This window comes from Pempheris klunzingeri, chromosome 19 (assembly GCF_042242105.1).
Source record: "Pempheris klunzingeri isolate RE-2024b chromosome 19, fPemKlu1.hap1, whole genome shotgun sequence".
NCBI classification, from domain to species: Eukaryota; Metazoa; Chordata; class Actinopteri; order Acropomatiformes; family Pempheridae; genus Pempheris; species Pempheris klunzingeri.
In genome coordinates this window covers 15,843,460-15,871,216 of record NC_092030.1, presented here as the reverse complement: position 1 = coordinate 15,871,216, position 27,757 = coordinate 15,843,460, and the positions used below count along the sequence as shown (strand labels likewise).

The 27,757-nt window shown below is 41.5% G+C and overlaps 2 protein-coding genes across 3 annotated transcripts in view; one reads left to right on the top strand and one right to left on the bottom strand.

Moving 5' to 3' along the window:
- mtrex (Mtr4 exosome RNA helicase) overlaps positions 1-15,582 on the top strand; it is an 18,203-nt gene extending 2,621 nt beyond the window's left edge. The window contains exons 7-27 of the mRNA XM_070849957.1: positions 16-106; positions 569-693; positions 839-937; positions 1,163-1,283; positions 1,544-1,675; positions 5,489-5,568; positions 6,017-6,127; positions 6,780-6,881; positions 8,069-8,194; positions 8,836-8,986; positions 9,272-9,444; positions 9,530-9,598; positions 9,677-9,802; positions 9,893-10,003; positions 10,120-10,308; positions 11,507-11,670; positions 12,406-12,511; positions 13,544-13,600; positions 13,702-13,864; positions 14,699-14,803; positions 15,010-15,582. Coding sequence (XP_070706058.1) covers positions 16-106; positions 569-693; positions 839-937; positions 1,163-1,283; positions 1,544-1,675; positions 5,489-5,568; positions 6,017-6,127; positions 6,780-6,881; positions 8,069-8,194; positions 8,836-8,986; positions 9,272-9,444; positions 9,530-9,598; positions 9,677-9,802; positions 9,893-10,003; positions 10,120-10,308; positions 11,507-11,670; positions 12,406-12,511; positions 13,544-13,600; positions 13,702-13,864; positions 14,699-14,803; positions 15,010-15,062 — 2,454 coding nt within the window. The 3' untranslated portion in view covers positions 15,063-15,582. The remainder of the gene's footprint in view (positions 1-15; positions 107-568; positions 694-838; positions 938-1,162; positions 1,284-1,543; positions 1,676-5,488; positions 5,569-6,016; positions 6,128-6,779; positions 6,882-8,068; positions 8,195-8,835; positions 8,987-9,271; positions 9,445-9,529; positions 9,599-9,676; positions 9,803-9,892; positions 10,004-10,119; positions 10,309-11,506; positions 11,671-12,405; positions 12,512-13,543; positions 13,601-13,701; positions 13,865-14,698; positions 14,804-15,009) is intronic.
- On the bottom strand, positions 15,305-27,757 carry plpp1a (phospholipid phosphatase 1a). 2 transcript variants are annotated; one of them, XM_070849958.1, is made up of 7 exons: positions 27,341-27,757; positions 24,386-24,540; positions 20,882-21,159; positions 18,024-18,081; positions 16,751-16,927; positions 15,935-16,596; positions 15,305-15,903 (listed from the first exon to the last, which is right to left on the bottom strand). In XM_070849958.1, exons 1-6 carry the CDS (start codon positions 27,396-27,398, stop codon positions 16,477-16,479), a joined length of 846 nt encoding a protein of 281 aa, XP_070706059.1. In that variant the 5' UTR covers positions 27,399-27,757; the 3' UTR covers positions 15,305-15,903; positions 15,935-16,476. The 2 variants fall into 2 exon arrangements, with proteins under 2 accessions (XP_070706059.1, XP_070706060.1); XM_070849959.1 differs by lacking the exon at positions 24,386-24,540 and adding an exon at positions 22,610-22,761 and having other exon boundaries at positions 27,341-27,754.

The following is a 27,757-nucleotide window of genomic DNA, read 5'->3' as shown; positions in this document are numbered from 1 at the left end:
CTGCTTTTCTCCCAGATCCTGAGGAGCATGCTGTACCGAGGCTCTGAGATCATGAGGGAAGTGGCGTGGGTCATCTTTGACGAGATCCATTACATGAGAGATGCAGGTGTGCATAGAATAATACCATTTGCACACACACGATTGACTAACTCCGTTTGTTTTTGATCACTGGACGTCGTTCAAGAACCACGACTATGAACAGATTAATTATTACAGTACGTGGCATGTGCAATTGATTTAAGATAATGTGCTGCATGTCGTTACTAGCTGTACTATGCCAAACTTGTTATTTTTATGTCCACTGAGCAAGAAATAGAAGATCAATTGCGGGAAATTCTTCTTCTTACTCTTTGGTAACATTTTTGTGAATGAAACATGCTCACAAAATGAGTGGAACAGGTAGTCCTATATGGACCTTATAAGGGCTAAAACAAGCTATTCACTATAATAAGATTGAATTACTGAGCAAACCTCACAGAAAAGGTAAGAGAGGTTTTGGATAAGAATGCGAACATGTTCTCTTGGAGGCCCGTTTGTAACAAATTCTTCTGCTCTCTATATATTTCAGAGCGTGGTGTGGTGTGGGAGGAGACAATCATTCTTCTTCCTGACAATGTGCATTACGTCTTCCTGTCAGCCACCATCCCCAATGCCAGACAGTTTGCTGAGTGGATTTGCCACCTACATAAGCAGGTGGGATGTTGTCCTTGAATATCTTACAGTATAATACCGCTAAAGTTACTTTGTTCCTCCTCTTGAATGTAACCCGAGGATCAGGATATCCTTTCCCTATTTTGTTACATAATTAATGAAGCGTTTCTGTCTCATGCCTCTGTAGCCATGCCATGTAGTCTACACAGACTACCGTCCGACTCCACTGCAACACTACATCTTCCCAGCAGGGGGCGATGGACTCCACCTGGTTGTTGATGAGAATGTAAGACACAAAAAACACACTAACAGGAGCCTGTTCATGTTATGCAAGAGAGTTGGCTACTTCTACTGTATAAGACTACATGTGTCTGGACTCGTATGAGCCCAGTTTCTCTATCTCCTTATTTTGGATGCATCCTTTGGGAATTGTCTTCACATGATATACATGACATTTAACATCTCTGTGTGTGTGTGTGTGTGTGTGTGTGTGTGTTTTACTTTTCTTCAGGGAGACTTCAGAGAGGACAATTTCAATACAGCAATGCAGGTGCTGAGAGAAGCAGGGGATTCTGGGAGCAGCAGTGGAGGGGGAAAGTGGGATCCAAGAGGACGCAAAGGAGGCACTAAAGGTGTGTCTGTCTGTGTGTTTAACCAACAGAGCGAGGACATTTTTTTGGAAGTGAGGGCATTTTGGCTCTTTCTCACAACTTAAAAGGTTTTAAGGTTAGAATTTAGGTTCAGGTTATGATAATGCACAACCTCAACTTAATTAGTTCAACAGGGGTCCTCACAAGTATAGCAGTACAAGGGGGTGAGTTTATGTTTTGAAGGTCAGCAATTTACATCATCATTCATGTTCATGTGTACTCAACATGCATGGTTTCCTCAGGTCCATCCAGTGTGTTCAAGATTGTGAAGATGATCATGGAGAGGAACTTCCAGCCTGTCATTATTTTCAGTTTCAGCAAGAAAGAATGCGAGGCCTACGCTCTGCAGGTAGCCAAACTGGACTTTAACAGAGGTATGTGTATTTGTGCTGCTATTCAGCATACAGTCATACTTTTGTCACAACTTAGATACTTTTTCACTATTGTCCGACATTAGCTGAAGCCCCATTTTCCTTTCTGGCACATCTGTTATACCAGCAATTAAAAGTCCATGTTGTTTATTCGGCCAGTAGTGAGCAATCAAATATAATGTGCTTTTAGCTAAATGAAAGTAATTGATTGTGGGCTGTATTTTAGTCAGTCAGTGATCAGATAAGAAGTCACACTATCAGCACATTGAATAATGATCATGTGAGGAGGTTTTTTTTTGCATACTGAAATGCCAAAACAAATACATTTTTGTGACAAATTGCTTTGATGGTTGGGGTGGATTTGAAATTAGGCAAGCGAAACCTCTCACCAAAATGCTAAATCGTTGGCAAGCCAAGCTGAATAAATCCTCCCCACTGAGTGAGTGCCATGAATATGGCTCATTGTGCCTGCACAGCTGCTCCTGCTGTTTGGTCCAGTGGATAAGTGAAGTTGCTTCATGAGGACAAATCTCTGCAGGATGGGAGATAATCCAGAAGTAGATTGGGCTTGGCTCACATCCACCTGCGTCAGGCTTTTTCAGTGAAATACAACATGCTCATGAAGTCTTACTTAAGAAACATTTTCCTCCCTCATCTTCGTTTGTTTTCCCTGCATTGTGACATTTTTATAAATGAAGTGATTTGTTTTAATGCAGAGCTCTTCCAACACTGAAGGCATCTCTTCTGTTGATGCAGCCAATTTGTTCATCAATATTGAAAAAACAAAAACGGAAAAACGTTGCCAAAGAGAGTTTCTCATTTCCAACAGTTTCTTGTGTTTTGACATTTTTCTTTAGCAGGCTGACTTTCTTAGAAAAGGAGGCAGAGAGTTTCCAGTAAAAGCTGTCCGATAATTTATTAGGAAAAATGTTGAAATAAGATAATCTCATATGTAAAGGAGTCCAGTCATTCCATTTACACGTCTAGTAGTTCGAAGACATGAAGCTTTCAAGACAAAATATAATAGATTTTTTTTTAAGGCTACAAAAATTATTTGGCACAAATTTAGCTTAAATCAATACTTTTGCCATTTGTAGTTTAAAAGAGTTTCAGTGATGAAAGTTGTTTTCTCTCTTTGTCTGTCATTTAGGAATTTATAGGGACCGATTCTCCAGCAAACAGCTGAGAAGCCAGATTGTTTAACCAGTGTGTATGTAGGCATGGTGTTGGTGTTAGGGAGTTCCTCTGTTTGTGTGTGTGTGGGTGGGTTATAATGATCAGTGGGAGCCACGTAGCTCTCCTGGTTGCTCTCTTTCTCAAATAGCTAGTCCCTACTTTCTCTCCTTTACCTTTTCTGCTTTGTGCTTTCTTTCTTCCTTCCATCCATATCTTTTCCTCAGTTTGTTATTTTGAATACTAAAGACAGAGTCCCCCCCCCCCTTCCCGGCCCCCCTCTCCCTTCCTGCTGCTGTGACACACATTTTCTGGGCAGAGCTGTGTTGGAGTCAGGGGACCGGCTGGTGCCGAAACATAAACCAACTGACCGAATGCAGAACTGCAGCATCGAACAGACAAGTTATAGAGGTTTTGGCGGGTCATGCAAATATTGACAGGTGGATATGATTGTGTTGTCGAACATGCTGAGATATCCTGACTTGACTTTCAGTCTCTAGGAAGCACTCAGCCCTACATGTCCTCCCTGTCTGGTTCGTGTCCCCAGAAGATATATCTTTATGTTTTTGGTAACTCTTTGGCCTTTCTTTTAAAACCATCATCATGACATTTTTCTATTTGTTTATAAGAGACATCAAAAGCTAAATGACTGATTGCCAAGTAATTTACTCTGTATGATCACACTCCTCAGAGGATGAACCGTTTCCTTTTAGGATCCTCTCTGAGCTTTTACTTTTGACCCACTCTCAGGACAAGCATAACACTTCTACTAAGTTTCCAGAGACTAAGTTTCCAGAGATGGACAGAAATAACCAACCAGCCACAGCAAACAATGTAATGTGATAAGTACAATAATGAAACAAAAGTGTGACAGCAGCCAACCATTTTATGCTTTTTAAAAAAAAAAAAAAAGACTTCTGCTTTAATCAATGGCTTTCAAAAATCCACTCATCAATTGAACAATATGAATGTTTATGAATATGTTGTAAAACGGAATGAGAAATTCTTCAAAATAACATAAAGAAACTGTTTTTGTTGAAGCTCGCTGGCTACAAAATTAGATAAAATCTAGATTTAAGACTGAAAGCAAACACAGCAGCATCATTTGCTTGCTCAACCTCTGGGTGGTTAAACTTTTCCTGCAAGCAATTCCCTAAAAACTCTCCCCGCTGTTCCACATTACCCACACATGCCAAAAGAAATTATACTGAAATATAGTTAAGTTCAGCTTTATTGTCAGACACAGAGTCCATTAGAAAAGGCATACAACGCACACAAGGTACAATAAATCCATTTATTGTACATCATGTTTGACCCCATGATCAGACCATATATTCAGCAACTCTTGAAACTCAGCACTGCCAGGAGAAAAAACAGCCAGACTGTGATACATAACAGTATTAGGGTGTTACCAGTCTTACAGCCAGTTTTACAACATCTTCATCAGATCAATCATTTATGTACACGTTTAAGAGGGCAGGTGAAAGTAGGCCCGCCTGTCGGACTGCATTACCAACAACTAAGAAAACCGAGACTCTGGTTGGCATACTTGTATGCCAGGATTCGTATTACTCTAACAGGCAGGGCCCTTGCCTTGATTAGAACAGAGGATTTTTGCCTTCTATACTATTTAGTTTCTTCTTTCAGGGCCTAGATACACAACTCAGTACCATGCTTAGCACTGATGCCAAAGTGGTTGTCTGTCTTACTATATATTTGCTCAAACGATATAATAGAATCCTGTTCAGGACATTAGATGCCATACTGGCTAGTGCAATTAGCTTATAATTAACCCTGTCAGCTTTGTCCTTGATGACAGTTACAAGAGGATCTGAGAACATTGAGTGTGGCATCTGTCCATTGGTCATAAAGACAGTAAAACAAATGACAGGAAGAGCTGCAACCTTTGAGCTTGCAAACTTAAGAGGCTCTTTGATCTAAGCTGCTTGCTTCATTATCAGATCATAACAATTATAACAAATGGACTGGAATGATCAGACATGGATGTCTCATACAAAACTTTTATTGATCGTAGCATGGGCATCAGCAGTGTTACTACAATGGTCAACCCGTGATGTCTTGTAGCAGGCTTCGCTTATGTAAGAAAAGCTATCTGCTGGTAAGAGCAGTTAACCGGACAATCTAAAATTATCATCACAGAACTCCAACATGTGTTTAGCAGTGAACATCTGTTTCATCTGCAGATGACAATTCATATCACCAGCCACATCATCATTTGTGGAATGATCATCATGAATAAAAGAATTTATAAAAGCCGGTCTACATCCTGAATGTGTTGACACTAATAAGGTGCATCTACAGCACATTACTGACAGAAAACGCTTTATTTTTCTTTAACTGCACAGCAGTCAACTTCAGACCTGGAGACATTAATCGCAGAATCCACTTTATTGTAGTAAAGAATAGCCAGATATATATTGCAGCAAATTTTCAGCAGGTGCTGTCTCCTGCACCATTAGAAGCAACTCTTTAAAAACTGCTCAAAAGTATCTATTTGTGTGTGCTTGTTTGAGGAGTAGTTGAGACACACAGGTTCAGGATGCAAGAAATGGCATTTCTAAAATTTGGCATTGTACAGTATAAGAGGACGTTGTTAAGAAATAAAGCATCTGTTTGTTCCAGATGATGAGAAGCGTCTGGTGGAGGAAGTGTTCAACAACGCAGTGGACTGCCTTTCAGATGAAGACAAGAAACTCCCTCAGGTGAGGAAAACAGCTTTTTTCTCTGTTTCCTCACAGCTCCTGTGATGTTTTTATAACTATCTGCGCTGTTCTCACTTCAGTTTTTTAAACTTTATAGAAGCTCAGAAAAATAGCCTTAATGTAAATAGCTGCACACATAATGTCAACAAGGGCTCAAACACTAACGCTGTGCTGCTGTTACCCTTCTGTGCTGAGTCACATTATGAAAACCAGCTGTGTTGAGGTAATAGTTGTCAGTGGGTAGACCGCCACAGCACGAGCAGCGACAGAGCCAACTGTACATCACACTTTTCCACTACAAGGGTTAGATGCTTTCCACTCATGTGTTTCTCTGATGCTGATGGCTGTAATCATATGAACAAACTGTTGAATTTGCACTGTCGCTGAAATTTTTTAAACACATGCTTCAAACACCAGTCTTCTTATTGGTGCTCTTTGTATTCCTCAGGTGGAGCATGTTCTGCCGCTGTTGAAAAGGGGGATAGGGATCCACCACGGAGGCCTTCTGCCCATCTTGAAAGAGACTATAGAGATCCTTTTCTCTGAAGGTCTGATCAAGGTACAGCTTTCTCTTTTTAAACAATGTGTACACACACAAGATAAATAAAAATCTGCAAAAGCTTTGTAAGTAGTAATGTTGTGAATTGATACACAAAACTGGAATTGGTACAAACCAGGAGGCTTCTACCTGTATGTGCAGGGCAATGTAGTCCTTGATTTGTTTGTATGGCACACGTTGCACACTCACATGATGCAGTAATGCTTCAACTCTCCTGCTGCTATTTTCAGGCTTTTCCACTGATCCGACCAATGTGCCAACAAAAAGCAAAGAAGACTGTTTATATAATATAAGATATAATTGAAAATGCTTTAAAATTGGAATCTTCAGTCAATCTAAAGGCCTTAATCGTTACATGACTTGTAAGTTGTTATAGTGTAACAATTTGCTCTTTTACACTGTTTTTCATTTCAAAAGCGTGAGTGTAGCACTGAGTACACAATATCTTTTTTTAAACTTTAAAAATTGGCTTTCCAGTTGTGTTACGAGGAGCAAAACGCCTTCAAAACATTTATTCTGGCCTCAAGGATACTCCTAATGCCTTCTAAAAAGAGCACTGAAAACAGAATAATTTTTTTTTTTGGATGGATGGATAATAACATTGTAAAAACATTGCAGTGAGATCATCTTTTGCTCTTTACTTTTGTTTCAGGCCCTGTTTGCTACAGAGACATTCGCCATGGGTATCAACATGCCGGCTCGCACTGTGCTCTTCACCAGCGCGCGCAAGTTTGATGGCAAGAATCACCGCTTTGTAAGAGCACACACACAGTTATTGTCACATATTAAGTCTGGTCTTGTCAGGGAGGAAATTCTCTCTGGAAATGTTTTCCCCTCATTCTACATTACATGCTAAATCCTGAGTACATGATGCTGTGGAACTGTAATTTCCAAAGCTGTGGCTGTGGGCACACATAAGCTGGAACATGAGCGCAAAAAAGTAGGCATCCATGTTTGGAAAAAGTTTCTCTGCCCTTGAGGGGAGCTGCTACTTGGTCCATAAACATCCAGTAAAATCTAGTAACATCCATAAACATCCAGCTAAGCGAGGCTAATCTCCCTGATACTTAAACTTCAAGGAGTAGCCAGTGAAATGGTAAAACTCCCCATGAGCTGGGCTACATCTTTTAAAAGTGTGGAGATGTCACACACTGAGTTTCTGTGAGGCCTTTATAAGGTCTGCAAGTCCTTCAGCTTGCATCGCCACATAAACAGCCACGTATTGTTTATAAGAGCTGGGGGCTGTGTGGAGCTGCCGTCACTTCATCTGCGCTTCGTGCACATGGATTTCCATCTTGCATACACACACACACAGAGAAAGGCCTGAAGAGAATATGAGAGAGAAGCAAACTGCCCTCCAAGAGGTTCATCAGGAACATCTGGTGCCTCTGACGGTGCCAAAGCTCCACGCAGGCACTCACACATTTAATACACACAGCTCTGATTCCTGAAACAAATCGAGAGCCAATCCAATGGCATGCCTGAAATAAAGATCAGATCATTTCAACACAGAAATAATCTTATCTACCCTTTTTAAGAGTTTTTATTGCTCAAAGACCAGTAGATATGCAGAGTTTAATCAGAGCCATGTGCGACGCAGAGAATATTCTTCAGAGGCTTGTGGGAAATGGTTCACTCTCGTCCTCACGAGAGAGATTCATCATCTAAATTTCTAGAGTAACACAGATACTTTTCTAGGCACCAATTAGAGAAATACCACATCTATTTTCCAAAATATTTGGTTATATTCTCACTCAAATACGCATCACATGTCTCAGTGCTTCTCTCACTGCCTTTTTATGTTTTTACCTCTTTTCTCAGTAGTATAATAGGCTTTTTCTTCTACAGATCAACAAATATACATTACATTGTGGATGTAAAGAAACATTCACCAACAAATGCTTTCCTTCTGAATGCCTTGTGTGTTTTCATGTGATGTAGATTACATCAGGTGAGTACATCCAGATGTCGGGGCGAGCAGGGAGGAGAGGCATGGACGACAGGGGAATTGTTATTTTCATGGTGGACGAGAAGATGAGTCCAGCTGTGGGCAAACAGCTACTCAAGGTACCGTAAATATGGCTGCTGTGCTGCTTGTTACACACAAGATCTGGTTGCAACTGCTAGTCACCGATCGTGACTTTTCTCTTTAGTGCTGTCTTCTGTAACAAGAATAATACCACTATCCCGTCAATGAAACATATTTCCCCACTGTCTAGCTGAGAATTTGTATGAACGACCTAATGGAAATTGTCATAAGTGACTCTTAAGTTGTTCTCTCTTTGGATCATCAGACCATTTGGTGCTCCATCAAACACTTGACAAAACACAGTCACAGGAAAGCCAGAGGCTCTTGGTCTTTGATTTGACACATTTATAGCTGCGCTGCTGCAAATATGTTGCTGTGTAGCTTTTGAACAAGCTGTGTTAATGTAAAACTGCTTGTTGGCACTGTCACATGGTTTAATTCTCAGGGTGTCAGCTGTTGAACACACTTCTGTGGTTCTGGAGTTTCAGAGTTTGTGATTCAAAATCCTCCTCATTGTTTAGTTTGGGGAAAGTGACATCAGCCTGCTATTATTTAGACCTCATACCTTCTTGGGATTTTTAGTAAAATACTAATAAAATTGTAAAATGCATAGTTAACCCATGATATAAGTATCATTAAAACATTTCTTTTGTTTATTTTCATCCTTTGTGCTCTGCAGGGCTCAGCAGACCCTTTGAACAGCGCCTTCCACCTGACCTACAACATGGTGCTCAACCTGCTGCGTGTGGAGGAGATCAACCCTGAGTACATGTTGGAGAAGTCTTTCTACCAGTTCCAACACTACAGGGCTTTGCCTGGAGTTGTGGAGAGTAAGCATTTTTCCATATTTACTGCAACACACTGCAGGCTGAATGAGCAAGTGACTTCTAGAGAAACTAACAAAACAAATGCTGTAATTTGTAAGTTGACACTGATTCCATGACTAATATCTTTCATTATAGGGTGTCTGGTATGAATTATTTTCCAAGTCCAAAGCTCGATGCGTAGACGGCTTTAAAAACGTTTTTCTCTGCTGAAATATAGTTACATTGCCTGTCCTGTTCCTGCCAAGTTCGAGATTAAACTTGAATCATTTTGTCGACTTTCCTGTGCAGAAATTAAGAAGTATGAGGAGCAGTACCATGGCATTGAGATTCCCAATGAAGAGAGCGTGGTCACTTACTTTAAAATCAGGCAGCAGCTGGCCAAACTGGGTAAAGAGATACAAGAGTTCATCCACAAGCCCAAATACTGCTTGCCCTTCTTGCAGCCTGGGCGACTTGTTAAGGTAGAGCTTCACACACCAACAGTTTGATGTCAATAATTCTGGATGTTCACATGTCACCTGACGGCTCTTTGTTGTGATCCCACAGGTAAAAAATGACGACGCTGACTTTGGCTGGGGAGTTGTTGTAAACTTTTGCAAGAAGACGAACGTGAAGGTAGGTCGGCGTCACAGTGTCGCACGCGTGTAAGTATATCTACACATAGCTGTTACTAACGTGCATTTCCCCACTTAGACCAGCACAGACTCGGAGCCGCTGTATGTGGTGGAGGTTTTGGTCCACTGTAGTAAGGACAGTGTGAAAGATGCTGCGACCGAGGCTGCTAAACCTGTTGCTCCAGGGGAGACTGGAGAGATGCAAGTGGGTGCAACAAATACACTAAACATATTACATACACACACAACTGTCTGTAGTTAGGATTACTATAACTCTTTTTTTGTTTTTGTTCAGGTGGTCCCAGTGTTGCTCCATCTCCTGACTTCCATCAGCTCAGTTCGCCTTTACATCCCCAAAGACCTGAGGCCCTTTGACAACAGGCAGCTCATGCTCAAGTCTATCCAGGTACAAAATGCAGCCGCCTTGAAACAAAGATATTGAGACTGGTGGAACTTGACAAAAACCATGATCTAAATTGTCGCTCTTAATTTTCTTTTCCCTCCAAAACATTTTGTTTGCAGGAAGTGCAGAAACGTTTCCCTGATGGCGTTCCCCTTCTGGACCCCATAGATGACATGGGCATCAAAGACCCCGCACTGAAGAAAGTCATTCAGAAAGTGGAGGCCTTTGAGCACCGCATGTACTCCCACCCCCTGCACAGTGACCCCAATTTGGAATCTGTCTATTCTCTCTGTGAGAAGAAAGCTCTGGTGAGAAGCTCTATATTTGTGTCTTCCAGTTCATGGGAGAGAAAACTCAGCCATAGAAAACCTTAAATGTCAACAGCCAACATTTAATGACAGGTCACAGTTGGATTTTGTTACAATCGGAATATCAATTACTTTAATCTGTCCTTTCTGTCTGCATTGGCTACCTTTTGTTTGATTACAATCAGTCAATTGTCTTTTCCTGCCAGACAGGTTGGCTTTGGCCATATTTACTCATACAGACAAACACAGGAAGAAAGCAGGGCCATTATTCCTACAGGGCCTCACCCGCAGTTATAGGTCAGACAACAAAATCTCCTCATTAGGTCACATCGACAGAGGGGAGAGAGGGCTGAACCCTGCGCTCTGTTGTATAGCAGACAAGGACTACACTTCTTGTCCTTGGTCTTCCAGCACGTAATTGCAAGGCAGATGCCCGTGAAACTGAAGGGAAACAAAACATTCACAGGGTCTCTTGCAAAAATGCTGGTTTTCATGGTGTCTCTAGCACCATAGAAAGAAGGCCATGTTTGACAATTTGCATGAACATTTATACCCCTCTGTGGTCTTGTGTGTTGCGAAATGAAAGGGGATCCAGTACAGTGTAAACTGGATTACTTAACATTTAATTGGCAGAGTAAGAGATTAACCTGTTTCTCTGTTGGCATCCCTCCAATCCCTGGACGGCCCCCTCCAGCTAATCCTCATTCTCATTCTGCAGTTTGCCTCCGCTTTTGCCCCTACAGCACTGATACCACACCCGCTGTACTTGCTCATTTTGATACTTGTTTTTAGCAGTGATGCATTTTCAGCAGTTACTACTCATAGAGCAAGTACCAGAAAGTTTAAACTTTGCAGCTGCTGTATACACGTGTGACAGATTTCTTCACTGTCCCACCAGTTAACAGAGATTAGGCTATAATTTCTTCATAATTTAAATATAATTTTTTGACTAATAAGCCAGGCTTGTGAGATCTATTTGTTCATGTTGTCTTCTTAGGCCCTGAGGTGTGTTGTAACATTGAGGGGTAAAGGTTAAGGTGGGTAGTAGACGTCACTGAGGAGAGATAAGCAGCCAGATAACGAATATGACAGATGACATGAATAACCAACAATTTTCTAGAAACCCTGGAAGAACCTCTCCAAGTTTAGCCTTGGTACAGGTTGTATGGTATAGAAATTTGTGTGTGTTTTGTTTTAGATTGCAGCAGACGTTCGAACGGCGAAGCGAGAGCTGAAGAAGGCTCGCACCGTCCTGCAGATGGACAAGCTGAAGTGCAGGAAGAGAGTTCTGCGCCGCCTCGGCTTCGCCAGTCCATCCGATGTCATAGAGATGAAGGGCCGTGTGGCCTGTGAAATTAGCAGGTGAGGAAGGGCAGAGCAAACACCCAGCACGCAGTTTGGGTACATGTAGGTAGAATCGAGCTGCTTAAGTTGTTCTGTTTTGCTTTTGTTTGCCGATTAATCGCAGTATCTGAAGTGATGAGTAAACCTTTTTTAGCCAGGTGCCTCTGCTGTGGTTTTAGCCTGTAGGTAAATTAAGCAGCGGTTGTATTTGTGCGTCACTGAGGAGGCACGTAGACACTGAGAGCAAACGCAGAGAGGTTTCACCCTCTCTGACATCCCATGTACAGGTTATTCAGTCTAAAAGCACTAAACTGAAACCCTTTGTGACAGTTTTCAAGAAAAAATGACATTAATGTAGCTCTGACCAACAGAATGCAGGCTAATCAATGAAATACCAATATTTGAAAATTATGGAGATTTAGAGCTGGAGCTGCAATGATTAGCTGTTTTTAGTTGAGTCTTTTTTAAGTAAAAATACTCCTATTCGAGCTTGTGAATATTTTCTGATCAAATTGTTGGAGAAGTCATCAGACAAGATTAAAAAAAACAAAATTCAGTCTTTAGTTTTAACAGAGGGTTAAAGTTTTGTAGACTAGAGCTCTTTTAGCCAGGGCTGAAGCATGAGGGGGCATCTTCTCTCATCTGTCCCTACTCACCTTAACACCCACACCACATTTCCACTGTTTAATCTACCCTTTTAAACTGGTAAAGCAATAAAGCGTCAAATAATTCACTCTGTGTGAATCTCTCCAGTGCGGACGAGCTCCTGCTGACGGAGATGGTGTTCAACGGCCTCTTCAACGATCTGACGGTTGAACAAGCCACCGCCCTGCTGTCCTGCTTCGTCTTCCAGGAGAATGTACGAGCAAAGGCATACAAACACACATAATTCCTCTAATTGTCCACACAAATAGATACCTAAGCCTTCCCCAAACACTGGGCTTAAACAGCTGATTCCCATTCCCACACATTCAAGCCCCAATCACAGTCTTGGCCTCTTCCCCCTGCGCTGCAACCAAAGCAGAAACCTGAGGTTGATGTGTGTTTGTCTTGCCTAATGAAACCTGTTCTCTCAATGAGGCAACCCAGCGTCGGATGGTTCGGCAAACCTTTTCTTTGGCTTGACCTCAGCTCGGTCCTCAGAACAACGCAGCAGAATTCTGTACGGGCTCAGTCACGGCTCCCACTCCCGTCCCTTGGTCAGAGAGGGAACTACGACAAGCAGCTGTCGTGTATCCATACCACTATGGGAACTAACTGTGTGTGTGTGTGTGTACAGCTGCTGTCCGTCATTAAAGAGCACCTGCTGCTAGTTTAGCTCAGGGTGACGGCAAACCACCCAACCTCTGATGCATTTTGACATTAAAGTGCTCTAGTACGTTTTATAAGTAACCGAGTGATTTAACCATATTAACCAGTGTGGGAAGAAGTCTCTCTCCCAGTGTGGATTTTGGATGGTCAGATTCTTGTTTATTCTTTAATCAGATTATTGTTTTAGATAGTTGTGTACTGTGGTTTATTTAGGCAATGAACTCGTAGTTGGCAACTTTAAACATTTGAGACGCTTGGCTTCTTTTGTTAAACATTTTGAAAGCCTTCGTCTTTATTATGATGATTATTTTTATTACTGGGAAATTGAAACGGCAAACAATTTGGTAGGTGTTAATGTGGAACCTGTGACAACTACAGCTGCCGAAAGTAACTGTCAGTGACTAATCAGTATTTTGGAGTCAACAGTTTTGTTACCAAAGACGAGCAGGATAAATGTTTGAAGGCTGTGGGAGTAGATCAATTTCAAACATGCCCATAGCATGAGTCAAACAGTAATGTTTGGAGCACGGACTAAATCCATTGGCTACGACAACATTAATGAAGTCTTTTTGCCCTCCAGGCCAGCGAGATGCCAAAACTGACTGAACAACTAGCAGCTCCCTTGAGACAAATGCAGGTGAGTCAACATGAAACGGTCCTGAGCTTGTTTCTGATCGTTTGTGATTTATTCAGTGGAATAAATTCATTCAAATTCACTGTTGCTTTGGTTATGTTCAGGAGTGTGCGAAGCGCATAGCCAAAGTTTCCGCAGACGCCAAGCTGGAGGTGGACGAGGAGACGTACCTGAACCAGTTTAAGCCTCACCTGATGGACGTGGTGTTCGCCTGGGCTAACGGCGCCACGTTCGCACAAATCTGCAAGATGACTGACGTCTTTGAAGGTGAGTCATTCATATTAACATCCAGCAGACTTAACAGGAAGTTAAAATGCAAGTTAAATACAGGTTAAACCATTAAGGGTACAGCACATTACGTTTACTCAAGTTCTTCAAGCTTTTCAGATTGAGATCAGTTCCAGGACAGCAGTATCTAGTTGGGCCTTTTGTCACTTCTAATATCTCAAGTACATTTTGCTGAAAATACCTCTTGAAAGTACTTTTTACCTCAGTTAGTCTGAATACTTCTCCCAGCGTTCCAACACGGCCCTTATGAATCCGTGCAGTCACTTGGAGGCAGTTAGAGGCTCACTAACTGATTGTGTAGTGTGACTTGAACCCAGTGTGAAGTCCATCATTCTCCCCTTAGTCTTATCTCCCGACTCCCAACAATGACCTCAGCTCTAAGATATTAGATGTCATCATAGGAAGTAATACAGAGTTGAGAGAATGAGGGAGTGTTGGTGGAAAACTGATAACTGAAGTGTTGTTTAATGGGTCCATCGTTTGAGGAGTTTTCAGAGAGGTTTTCTAGAGAGTTTTATTTTGTCACTAGTTATTGGGGAAAATGGAATTTAATTGATTCATCACTGGAGAATGGTCCCTGTTACATGGCTCCTTACCGAAAACGTCTTGAACATTATTAGGTAATTAGATCCGAAAGGAGAGTTTCTCAAAAAGGGTTCAGAAGTTTGAAAAGTGAGCAGAGTTTGATCCAAAGCCAAAAACTTGTCCATATACTGCAATTAAGTGTTCACTATGAATTGATAGTCAGTAAAATAGATTAAAAAAAATAGACTTACACACACTAAGCACTGTATTTGTGTCTGTCCCGTGTAGGGAGCATCATACGCTGCATGCGCCGTCTGGAGGAGGTACTGAGACAGATGTGTTCTGCTGCCAAGGCCATAGGCAACACTGAACTGGAGAACAAGTTTGCTGAGGGTAAGAAACCTGATGTTATTAGAGCAACTACGCCATATATTTACTGCCTTTAGCCTCTCTCATATCGAAGTGGATATATAAAGGATTCAGCCATGTGACTATAACCTGTTACTTACTGGGAGAAGCACTCCTGAAAGAAATGCCTGTTTGAGGTTATTATTGAATTATGTGATTAAATAATGAACTTATCGTTTCTGTCTCTGCAGGAATAACAAAGATCAAGAGAGACATTGTATTTGCTGCCAGTCTCTATCTATAATGACCTTCCAGCACAACAGGTAGCCTACCTTTTTTTTTTTTTTTTGTTACCTGTAGTTATGATTAATCCCCCATGGATGACTTTGTTTTTTAGTGTCACGTTTGTCTCACTGGGGTCAAATATTGTGGCATTTATTCGACTGTTGGATCACCCTCCAGGTCAGTTTTTTTGTTTCATCTGGACGACTTAACTGAACATGTAAAAACGTTTGATTTAGGTAAATACATGTATGTGGCCAGAAAACATTGAACATTCATGCTTTTATTTTTGCTTACATGAGCAAAGTAGTGTATAATATGACATGTTATTTTGAGAAATCCAGCTGAGAAAGGAAACCATATAAGTCATGCTTTAACAGCCCATGATGTAATACATAACTTATGTTTCATGTGCTCATGTTAATAAGTAAAATGGCTTTATTTTTCCGTTCTTATTTTAAACATTTGTACATATTTGTAACATTTTTTTCAATAAAAGTCTGTATGGTGATTTGTTTTTACCTGCAGATTATACAAAAGTACATTGTAGTCTGTTCACTTGTTTATATTAGTTCTTTGATACACAGGGAGCTGTGATAGCAGCAAGTAGCAGTCCAGCAAAGGCAACACGGGACTTAAACCAACCGTCTATTCTTCAACTCTCTAACCAAACATAATACAAGCTTCCTCCTCAACTATTTCGGGTCAGACGGTTGGAGAACGAGGCGGCAGCAGCCTGGAGTCAGTGCTTCCTTCTGGTCCAGGATCAGCTCTAGCCTCCAGCACGTTCTAGCATTGAGAAACATTCCTCTTATAATTAGCCCTTTAACTAACACTGGACTGAAGGCAGCAGAGTTATAACACTCAGCCGACTATCTGGGTGCTGGAGTTGACCTAAAAACTGATCCTGAATCAGATCCTCGAGCAGGCTGACTCCAGGACATAAAGCACAAAGCAAGGTTACATTCACAGGTTTCCAATCCTCCTCTTTCATTCCCAGCAGTGGTCGAACCCTTTTGTGGGTGCGTGGAGTTAAGTCTTCCCACCAGCTCAGTAGATACATGCTAAATGGTTCCTACCCTTACAGAATCTCTAGCCTCTAACCTACATCTGTCTCAGACACTTAAGCATATCTACAAGGCTTGGACATGTAGTCTCAATACTTTCCCCTCCAGATGGAGAAGTGGTGAACAAGACCGCAAATGGCCTAAAATTAAAAAGTCTTAAAATCTGAACAGGCCTGAGATGAAGCTTCCTGGAGTTTCTTCTGGGATGAACAGGCATCCACTAGCATCCTTGAAGTAAGAACCAAGTACACTGTAAATCCATGCAGGGTGTTGGATGAGAGTCTGCGTGAGATGAAAGGCTAGAGAGCTGGGATCCTGGGTGTGCGTTTGGACAGAGCAGAGGTCGTCGTCCTCCTCCGCTCGATTAGCTTAGTTGGGACTCTCAAAGTGGTTTCCATTTGTTGGGGTCTCCTGCAGGGTTGTGTGTGGGATGTCCACCTCTTTACGGGCAGCTATGTTTGGCTTGAAAAAGTCAGACACGAAGAAGACCTGCAAGAAACAGGGAGAGGTGTTCAATTATCTGCATCTGTGCACTGCTTTCCCATTGAGGGCTATATATGAAAAGATGGATCCCATCCTCATGTCGGCCCATTAAAAATACAAAGCTGCACCCAGTAAAGTAGCACTAGCACACATCACTTACCACCAGGATAGCCATGAGGGCTCCCTGCAGGAGTCCAGTCAGCACATCGCTCCAGTGATGCTTATAATCGGACACCCTGGACAGTCCTGTAAACACCGAGGCGGCGATCAGGAAGAACTGAATCGTGGGTCTCAGCAGTCTCGCCCACTCGGCCTGGAGTCGAGCCTGCAGGTAGAGCTGAGAAAAACAAACATTTAGCAAAGTGAGCGGTTAAGTTTAGAGTCGCAGTGAATAAATGGGTGTGACTGGCAGTCCTAAAGACGGCAATCATTAGTGGATGGTTGTGGCAGATGAGTCATTTACACATCCGATCAGGTAGCAACATGTTAAACAAGCATCCTATTTTCCCCTCAGCCCTACTATTTACTTTCTAAAAAGATGAGAACCTTGTGCGGGCCATATTTCACTTTGTCAAACTGACCTGGAAATAGTTCCATTGATAGAAGTAATCGGTACAACATAGACTGTTTAATCTCAGAATCCATAATCTCATCTGATAATCATTATACTACCTCTGGAGCAGGATGACATCATGTTCCATCGGGGCATAAACCAGACTTCATTTTGTTTGTATTAAAAACAGGGCGTGTCTGTTGTTTTTGCTACAATCCAACACAGAAGCTTTCTCTTCCTGTTACGCTTAATTTCTGATGCAAATCGTTGTCTTTTCACTGGCTGTGAGAGAAAAGAAAAGAACTCCAGGGTTTGTCAGTAAATGTCAAAATGTCAGCTGGTTCTCATACTTAAAGTTCTCTCTCTCTCTCTCTCTCCGTCTACATGGAGTGAAAGCTGATGTCGGTGCCAGGACTTTGTCCCCGTGTCTATTTATATCTGCTGGTGAATGAAATCAGCAGCCTATAAAAGTTTATCAGAGCGGGGCCCTAAAATCAGCTCTGAATAAACACAACAGAGGGTACTTAAAGGTGATGTGTTACTGATAATAACTGTCACAAGGTCAACAAAGGCATACAAAGGTCATGCTGAAGCACTGCAGTTTAAAGGGATAGTTCACAATTTTGGGAAATATGCTTAGTCGCTGTCTTGCAGAGAGTTAGATGAGAAGAGCGATTTCATATACATCTGAGACTGCTATCAATCTTCTCATCCAACTTTCATCAAGCTTGGTATGCCATTGCCAATTAACATGACAACTGATTTTTGAAAATTAGTACTCAAGAACTCATTTGTGCAACACAAGCCTTGGAACACAGTGTTCCAGTAAATACTGGTTGATATGATTGCAGATCAATGTATAACTGGTTTAGGTACTTACAGCCAGGAACAGCATGCAGTACATGGAAAAAGAGGAGTGGCCGGAGTAGAAGGATAGCCTGCAACAGAAATACAAAAGCATGACTCGACACTTTGCTATGCACTTAATTAATCTGCAATAAACAAATCAGAAGACACTGGGACATCTGGGCGTATTAATAGATCAGTACATGCATCAGACCCACAAACCCCCCACAACACAGCATCCTGACACAGCCTATGTGGGGTCTGTGGTGGAGTCCATGTTCACTGACAGCCAAGTGACTCCTGAGAGTGATGTTGAGGGTCTGAGGCACCGCCCCCCCTCCCCTAGTTACTTCCTGTTTATAATAACAGTGCTGTGTTTTTATACTGTTGTCTGGACCACGAGGACAGCAACAGCCATGAATACACACACACACACACACACACACACACACACACACACACACACACACACACACACACACACACACACACACACACACACACACACACACACACACACACACACACACACACACACACACACACACACACACACACCTTGTGTAATATTACTGTACACTTGCTTATTTGGTGTGCACTTGAAGGGCCGGAGACTTCACAGTGCAGAAAGAAAGATGAGCATTTCAGATTTCAATCAGTAAACCTGTTCGACAGATAATTAAAGTCTCTGTCATTATTTAGAGTATTTCTTAGCCATGTCAGCACCACGGTTCTGTAAATATTAGTCTGTCTAAGTCTGTCTCTACAGAGTTTTGACCAGATATTCATGGTCCCAAGAGGGTGAACTTTAATAACTTATATTAATATTTACTAAACACAGAGCACCTCTGTACCCAAGCACCGCCCCACAGAGTTGCCAGCATCAATGTTGCATTACAAAGCAAAGAATAATACACCCTTAGATAATAGCAAAGTCAAATTTAAGGGATGCTAATCCTCCTAATGTCAATGTCATCGACGAACAATAGTTTTCACTTGGTTCATCTGTTCATTCATTTTTCAATTGATTGATTAACGCCCATCACAAAGCAATGTTTTCAGCTTGCTTTTTTCTCCGACTTACAGTCCAGTACCTAAAGACATCTAATGTGGTATGAAAACAGAGAAAAGCAGAAAATCCTCACATCTGAGAAACTGAAATACGTTTTTTGGGGGAATTTGTGGTAAGTTTTTGTGATTATTATGTTTATTTCCTTTACGTGAATCAATTCATCAACTAATCTGCATCTCTATACATCCTGTTCCATCACATTAAAACAGGCTGGTCAGACCCTGTGAAGGCCACAGTCATTGATACAGATTTGATGAAATTAAGATTTAATCATTTACATAAAGCAAAATTTGTCATCACACCAGTTTGAGTACCTTTAAGATGCACCTTAGCCTCTAAAATTGCAAACAAACACAGACAGCTCTGACAGTAAGCCTCCTCTCTCATAGGGAAGTTAAACTAAGCCAAGGAGGAATCATATTACAGTAAGATGATCCTGTGCAGGCTCCCCCGACCTGCTTTCTCCTGTCCTGCTGCGCTTATTAGCTCTATTAGTGACTACCAGGCCATCACACACACACACACACACACACACACACACACACACACACAGGAGCTGGAAATATAATGTGTCCTGACATTAATCCTAAAAGCTCTGATTGTCTGCCTCAAATCACCGGATCCTTCTATAGGCCTGCTGATATATTTGTCCAAGTATGCTACATTAAAAAAATAAAAACAGACCGCAGAGTAGTCATGGGGCTGCAAAAAATACCAACGATTGTGCACCACGCCCTGGTAACTGCAATAGATAACCCAGAGGATAGAGGGGTGGGTGGGCACATTTCCACTCAGCTCTTAGGCTCAAAGGCTGCAGCTCAGGGAAACTGAGGAGGAAAACAACACACTCCAATCACAAGAACCTACTTTACCCTTAAGGAAAGTAGAAGTGGACAGAACAGAGTATAAAGCCTCTGCTTCTATAATTACTGCTGGTCTCCCTGGCTGCGCCTACATCAGGATGAGAGGTGGATATCCTCTCCTCCCTCAATGCTTCCTTCTGCTTTGAGCTGATAAGATACAGACCGTAAGCAAAACAAACTTTACGTTCCTGATATTACTCAATCCCGGCATCTCCGCTCTCATGTGCTGCAAATGGTTCTAACTGTATCTTGCTAAAAACACAGCTTTGTGTCATCTGTTTGCAGATACTGACTAGAAACTAAATGTTGCACAACTTGCACGGGGGGGGCATGCCATAATAGCTTTTTCACCATCAGGGGTTACATAATCACCTTTGCTCTTTGCGCTCACACCATGAGCATATTACAAAACAATGGAAGTTTAGGGCTTTTGCGGTCAGATTTCATTAATCTGTTGAGCAACAAAACCAGACCCTGAAGTGCTACAAATTTAAATGGGGTGCTAATTTGAACAGCGAATGCCTGAAATCATGAACCAAATCATTCATTATTTCATCCCGGGCGGCAACTGCAGATCATATCATTGATTAACCTGCTGAACATGTTCAAGATTAGCTGACAACTCCATTTGTTAACTAATCTTTTTGTCTATCTAATGCAGTGACAAACAGAGTTAATATTTCCCACAGAATAAAGTGATCTATTTTGACAGCTTGTTTTATCCTACAAATCATCAAAAGTCTTCAGTTTACTATCCAAGTAATCCTCCGATTTGAGAAGCTGGAGCCAGCAAGCTTTTGGAAAAAATGACCAAATCATTAGTGGATTATTAAAATAATCAAAACAGTTGCTGATTGAATTTTCTATCAAGTAACTGATCAGTCACTGCAGACCTATATTCATCCATCCATTTCTAAATGTAATAAAAACCAAGTTGTGATGTATAGCGATACCTACCTGCCCTCATTGACCTTCGTTGGGTCTCCAAAGCAGGTGAAGTCTTCAATATAAGCCCCTGACGAACAGTTGAATTTCCAATCAGGTTTGCACACATCCAGGAAGTGCGGCCTGAGCCGGCCAATAGAGTACTTGGCTATGTCGGTCAGAGACTGGCTCATCGCGGCGCCAAAGAGGAAGGTACCGACGGCTTTGTAAACACAGGCAATGTAGCTGCCATATGAGGACTTGGATTTGATGCGCTTTAGATAAACTGAAAGGCACTCGCCAAAGATCATCTGTGAGGAGGAGAGGACACAGTTAGAGGTTTTGTACAGAAATGCAAGACTCCAAATCATTAAAGAAGCAACTTAATGACATCTACAACTCCAGAGCCAGCTATATTCCCTAAAATACTGGATCTATACTGGGTTTGGTTAAAAGAATTCTGCTGGATTCACACACAGCTTTCCGGTTTAGCATTTAAAGGAATAGTTTGACAAGATATATTGCGTAAATTAGAGAACTTTAGATTCTTTTTTACCTTTAGATAGACTGACTAGCTGTTTTCACCCATTTCCAGTCTTACTGCTAAGCTAACAATCTCCTGGTTTCATATTGACTGGACAGACAAGAGTGGTATTAATCTAATTAATCTAAAACTCAGCAAGAAAGCGAGGAAGCTTAGTTCTGAAAATGTCAAACTATTCCTTTAAATGCTCCCTTCATAAGACTATAGAGGAAAACAGCTAAGTGCATAAGTATCGAGAGCACGGGATGATGTCCACTTAAAATAATAAACTTTTTTTTATTTTTGTTTGATCTGAAAGTTCGAATTTAATTATTAGACTTCATAGCATAACATTGTTTGAGCTTGTACATACGTGTTCACACTAAGTGATTCATCAGAGGGATGACTCAGAAATTCCTCTCGTTGTGAATGTTGTGGCTCAGGTACGAGTGGCATGTGAATGTGGTTACTTCACAACGCCGACAACAGATAACAGGCCCAGAGGGTTTAAATGGGCTCACATAAGCTGCTGATGAGCCCTTGTTGCTACCACTCTGCTATCTGTATCTTCAGAAGGTCTTCAGTACACTAAAGGAACAGCTCCTGTTGATGGGTCACTAAAGCGTAAGGTGTGTGTTTTTCAAAGAGCTGCTTTATGTTAAAGAGGCTTTATATGTGTAAAAAGGAAGCTGGCTGCCAGCGTTGTTTTTACTATTTTTGAAGACAAAGCCTGCAAACTTTTTGTAAAAGGAGATTGTCACTGTTTATACACCAAGTCTCTCTTGCAGGCTCTTTAAGTGCTATCACATGTTTTTGATTCCATTCAGCATCGGCTGGCCGAGGCTACCACTGGGCTGCTCGTGAAGAGTTTCACATCTGCCATATTCAGTGTCTCTCTGCAAACTATTGCAGCAGCTGCAGACTAATTTAGGGCTGGTGACTTTCAAAATAAAGGTCTGTCTCTGCTCGCCCTTCTGTTTCATCTTCAAATGAAGACAGGAAAGTACATTTTCCACAGCATGCGATTAGCAAGTTAACTTACAGTTAATGATAGCGGTGGCTTACAGAAGCAATTAAAAACACATACATTATTACAGAATAATGTATTTGGCAGCAAACCATCAAGAGAAAAGTTAAAAGTGTAAAAGTAGATTAAGGTGAGCAGTACGTAAAGATAATGGGAAAATATAGGAAGTATAAAAAAGAACTGTTAGCAGAAACAAAACAGATGCACTTACAGTGAGTATTGTGATGGGAATCATTACACCTCCTAACAACTGATAGGAAATGGTGTCTTCTTTAAAGGGGTACTTGATTGAATCATCATTACAGAAAAAGCCTCGGCGGAAAGGACTGTGTTGCACAGTGAGTATTACAAATGGGAGTCCAACTGGCAGAAAAGCAATGAGAGAAAAACACACAGGTAAAAATACAGGTTACAGGGTCATGTCTACCCATGATGCAACTCTGTGTGACTGAGCAAAGCAGGAGACGGCGGCCACGTGAGACGGCCACAAGAAACTTTGCATCCTCTGAGGGCAGCGTCTGCGTCTCGATACCCAACTTCAGGTGCATCAGTAATGGTTAAATTGCCGGCATGGCAACGAGACAGTTACATGCTGATAAAGAGTGGATGTTAATAGAGAAAAGCCAAACTTAAGAGCACAAAAAAGACATTTCTGAGCAGGTTATTCAGTGCTCATTACTCTTGTTGAAGCCTTGGTTGGTGCAGCTATATCAGGGATCGAGCTAATTGGCCAAACACACTCATGTGTTACACACTCATTTCCTCTCTGACAAAGTGACACTTGACATTTCTTCAGTCTCTTTTAAACTAACACACTAACCTCTTCCCAAAACAGACCTTCAGGCTCTAAATTCCTGCTTATTCTTCAGACTTTCCTTTAGCAGACAGCGAACGATGAAGCGAGTTGTTAAGAATTAGAGTACATTAACATTTAAGACTGTTACAGATGGGCGTTATGATTAACTATGACACATAAAAGACTACAGACAGAGATGGAAGGCATAAATCACAGACACCACAAAGCAGTCAGACACCAGGCGCGCGCACACACACACTCAAACGAAACACACCCCAGCAGCACTTTCTACCTCCGTCTATCTCCAAAACAATCGCTCTGTTCCAAAAGAGCATTCCAGCTATTTTAAGGAACAGAGAGACACAGAATGCAGCCTGCATGTCTGCTGTATTAATTGACAACAGCAATAGAAAAGTTCACCCTGTAGATTAATATTAAAAACAAAATGATTACATTTAAAGCAAAAAAGCCTGGTCTTATTTCATATTATCCATATTTTAAGTAAAACAGTACACTTCTAATTCACTATAGTCTTAGCTAAACTAATTTGCGGTTTGGTCCTTTAAGGAAAGTTTGATACAAGACATTAACCTATAGGATGATTAAAATCTTCAAAAAACGGTCTAATTTTGTGACGTTAACTTTAAACAACAAATCTTGTAGCAGCCGTCGCTGAGATTCGCTCTGGGACAGTTGTTTTGTTTTACTTGGTTTTAAGTGGACATCCTCTTTTAGCTCTTGGTACGCAGCTGTAGCTGAGGTTGGTGAACAGCAACACTAGCAGAACTAACTAAAATGCACTGTGCCTTCCTGGTTTCAATAACAAGTAGCTGTGCAACTGTAACCCCTACTGAATTATTTAAATTATATCTGTACTGTCAAACAGGAAGCTCGCCACTGTGAGTATATTCTAAATTATGCTGTGGAAATGCCAGCTCTGAGTCACTACAGACCTTTCTCACAGCACACATTTTGACTTGCCGTCGCAGGAAAAGCAGTTGATTACAATAGTAATGGCTGCTTTCCATGTAGGTGTGCCAGTAAGGAAGCGTGCACCATAACTGCAGCCGGGGCCCTGGCACACCCTGGAATGCATTTATCAGTTGCACCTTCGTTTGGCAATTCAACATATCTGCCACGAAACAGGTCGTGTGTCTGTTATCGAACCTGCCTAAAGTGGCTCCTACTTACACAGCTAATGGGCAGCGTGAAGCCCACAGTGTAGAGCACTGTGGAGGTGATTGTGCTGTGGTGGAAAGGGTACTTGATGCTGTCGTCGTTACAGAAAAAGCCCCTCTGATAGGGGCGGATCTTACCCAGGTTAAAGGCTGCCAGAGGCAGACCTCCTGTGGACGGAGAGATCAGGGGAGTTACCACTGGAAGAGGTCAACGGTTAAAAAAAAAAAAAACATCACTGTATGCGCCAAATTAAATCTTTGTGACAGAAATGAGCGAAACCTTTCTAGCAGTCCAGTTAAAGGATAAAGCTTTATTCTATTTTTCTATCGTCATCAAATTCAATGAAAAGACCAAACCCAACAATGTTTTGTCTCTAAATACAAGAGAACACTCAGTCTGAAGCTCATTTATTCCCACTAAAAGACAGATCACAAATATACTTCCATTTTCCACTAAACTTTCTTAAACTTACGGGCACTTTTTATATCAAACGTGACTCAAACAGGAGCATTTATTTGCCACGATTGTCATCTGTGAATTTGGGGCAGCAGTGAACGTTTACAGTCCAATGAGCAGGACGTGTATGCTGTGATGGAGGAACATGTCACACAGTCAAACAGTGCGGCTCCTTGATGTGCTTTTAATAGTTTTTGGACAACAATGGGAGTCCATGGCACATAAAAATGAGCTACACAGACAATCCTTGTTACAGGATCAATTCATTGTTAGTTTTGGCCCTTTCACGAGATTTGTTCATTATAAGAAAAATACAATATATTGCCAGTCACATCCTCTGACAGCAAGCCTCACACAATGTGCATTACTGAGCTCGGTCAGATGAGCTGCTCCATTATACATAACAGTGAAAACATTTGGCAGCAGAGACTTCATTACACTAAAAAATGATGTTATTCTTCATGATGTTATTCTTGGGCAGTTTTTCAGCAGGGAGGATTGAGAAGCTTTTTTTGTTGGAGCACTGACTCACATTAGTATGAAAGGAGCTGTGGACATAGCTAAGCACTGCCTATAGATAAAATACCATAAAGACAACGGATTATGCTAATAGGTTTTGACAGTTCAAAGTCTGAATGCAATGCGGCTGTCAATTCTGTGGCTGTTTGGCCCGTTTAGCCCATTGTATAGTGAGCAGAAGTTGTGGAGCCATTCAAGCAGAAAATGTGGATCTATTATCGAGCTGTAATGCACATTAACAAGTCACGACATCACATAAAGATACACTGTCACAAATGCTCACAACCTTCCTTTAAAACTACTTTTTAAGTTTGCTTCTTCTGTCTGCCACTTCTGCAGCTGTTGACACCGTCAGCTGTACCACCCTAAGTTGACTGGCTGCAACAGCTGGAAATGCCACACAGTCGGGACACAAGCACACACACAAGTCAACGGCAGGATCCTCAAGTCCCTTTCTGACTGTTGCTGCGTTTGGAAAGTGACCACCATGTTGCACTTTAGCTTGGTTTTAGCTCTGCAACGAAGGGACCTCCCAAGACAAACACACAGACAGAATGAAAAATGTGGAAGTTTTAACATAAATACACATTTTTTTTCTTTTAACTCATTGGCAGCCCAATCAGTAATCGTATCAAGAACCTAATTAAATCAGCTGTGTAAGCCAACCAGGACAAACATCTTCTCTCCCTGCACATTAATGCACTTCAGAGAAAATTTACAACATGTGTGTGCAGTTTATACGCGTGTTTGGTCACATGCAGCCGTTGATGACTGTTGGAAGCAGCATCAGTCTGGACTATCACAGAACCTTAGTTATAATCTAATAGTCTTGTCATTAGCAGAATAATCAAGTTTGTCCAGCCAGACTCTCTCTTATTTCTGGCACTTAAAAAATTCTGCAATATCAAATAAGTCTGTAGCTTTGGAAGTTTTAAGGATTTAGAAGCAGAGTATTTGAAACGTGTCTGGAGGAGAACTTTAACATACAAGTGTCAATTTAATCCTACAAGTAATTTTAAGATATACTGTTGACTATACGAGGACACGTACAACTTTGTGTCATGGAACAGATCAATAGTTCATAATCAGATTTTAAGGGCACCAAAGCTCCAGCTTCTGTGCTTACACTGCAGCACTTATACTACAATTCAAATATTTAAATATTTAGGCTTATGTGTCACCACACTATCAGCTACCTAAAACTTGACACTGTGGTTCCAGACGAACCGTTACACTGTAGTCCACACATTTCAGTTTCAGGCCAGATATGAGGTTAAGTGCTCTCCCATGTAATGACTACAGATGTAGAAAACGTGTGGTTAACATGAACTGAGAAACGTAGGGGGGGGGGATGTGTCAGTGCTGGTAAGAGGACTTAAAACACAGACTGTAAGGTGGTTATTCAGTTTTTAACATTGTTTCTCAGGAACACCTTGAATTAATGTTAAAAAAATTTGAACTTGGTTTGAATGAGTAAAAATCATGCATTTATGTAAACTTAAAATGTGATTATTTTAAATGAATGAACCAGAAGCTATAAAATATGACAATGACTATAACTTTCAACTAGGGAATCATCAAATAGGGGAAGTTCTTTACCACAATGAATATTATTGATGATAGGAATTAGCATAAAATAGCATCATTAACCCTCAGAGGCCTGAAAGGTTTAAGTGTCACTAATTTACATACAATGGAGACAAAGAACATGTAATACTCAACTATATTGAAGACAATAAAATTATAAGAACCCTTGTTTAGTTTGTTTAGCTGTACCAGAGGTAAAAAAAAAAATAAAATAGTATTAAGCACAGTTAAGTCTCAGTAAAGCAGACTGATGGGCTGCTGAACATTCACCACTCCCTTCACGTGATGGCAAGCTGTTAAATATCCAAACAGAAGGATTATATCAAGGCACAAATGTGCTTCCATCAATAATATCAGCCACACACAGTCCACGGCAGTCTGTGAAAGAGCCATTTAAACACATACCTAGAATCAGACAGGCTATGTCGAGCAGCACGAAGGGGATTCCTCTGGTCTCGAACATGTTTGCTCTAGTCCGTCTCTGTCTCGAGTCCCTGGCTTGTGGTGCGTCCACCCCTGTAATAAACACCAGGGGGATGCTCCTCCTTGGGACGTCGCTGGTGCTGCTGCGGCTGTTTCCGATCGAGTGTGAGATCAGAAAATCGCAACAGTGTAAACGCAATAAAACGTCGACGCCCTCGTAAGGAAGCAGCAGACCGCCCGCACCGCAGCGGAGCGCGTTTCAAGAGCAGAAACGCGTCTCGCTGCTGTTGTTGTTGTTGCAGGGTGGCGGCGAACTGCTGCAGGACCGACACCTCCGCGGGGTTCTCATGGTGTTTTTAAAAGCCGTAATGAATAGAAAATACGTAAATAAAACTAGCG

Coding starts and splice junctions, on each gene's coding strand:
- plpp1a (XM_070849958.1), bottom strand. CDS start 27,398: ATGTTCGAGACCAGAGGAATCCCCTTCGTGCTGCTCGACATAGCCTGT. Junction 24,541..27,340: donor CATAGCCTGTCTGATTCTAG/GTATGTGTTTAA, acceptor CTCCGTCCACAG/GAGGTCTGCCTCTGGCAGCC. Junction 16,928..18,023: donor ACTGCATGCTGTTCCTGGCT/GTAAGTACCTAA, acceptor TGTTTTTCTCAG/CTCTACCTGCAGGCTCGACT.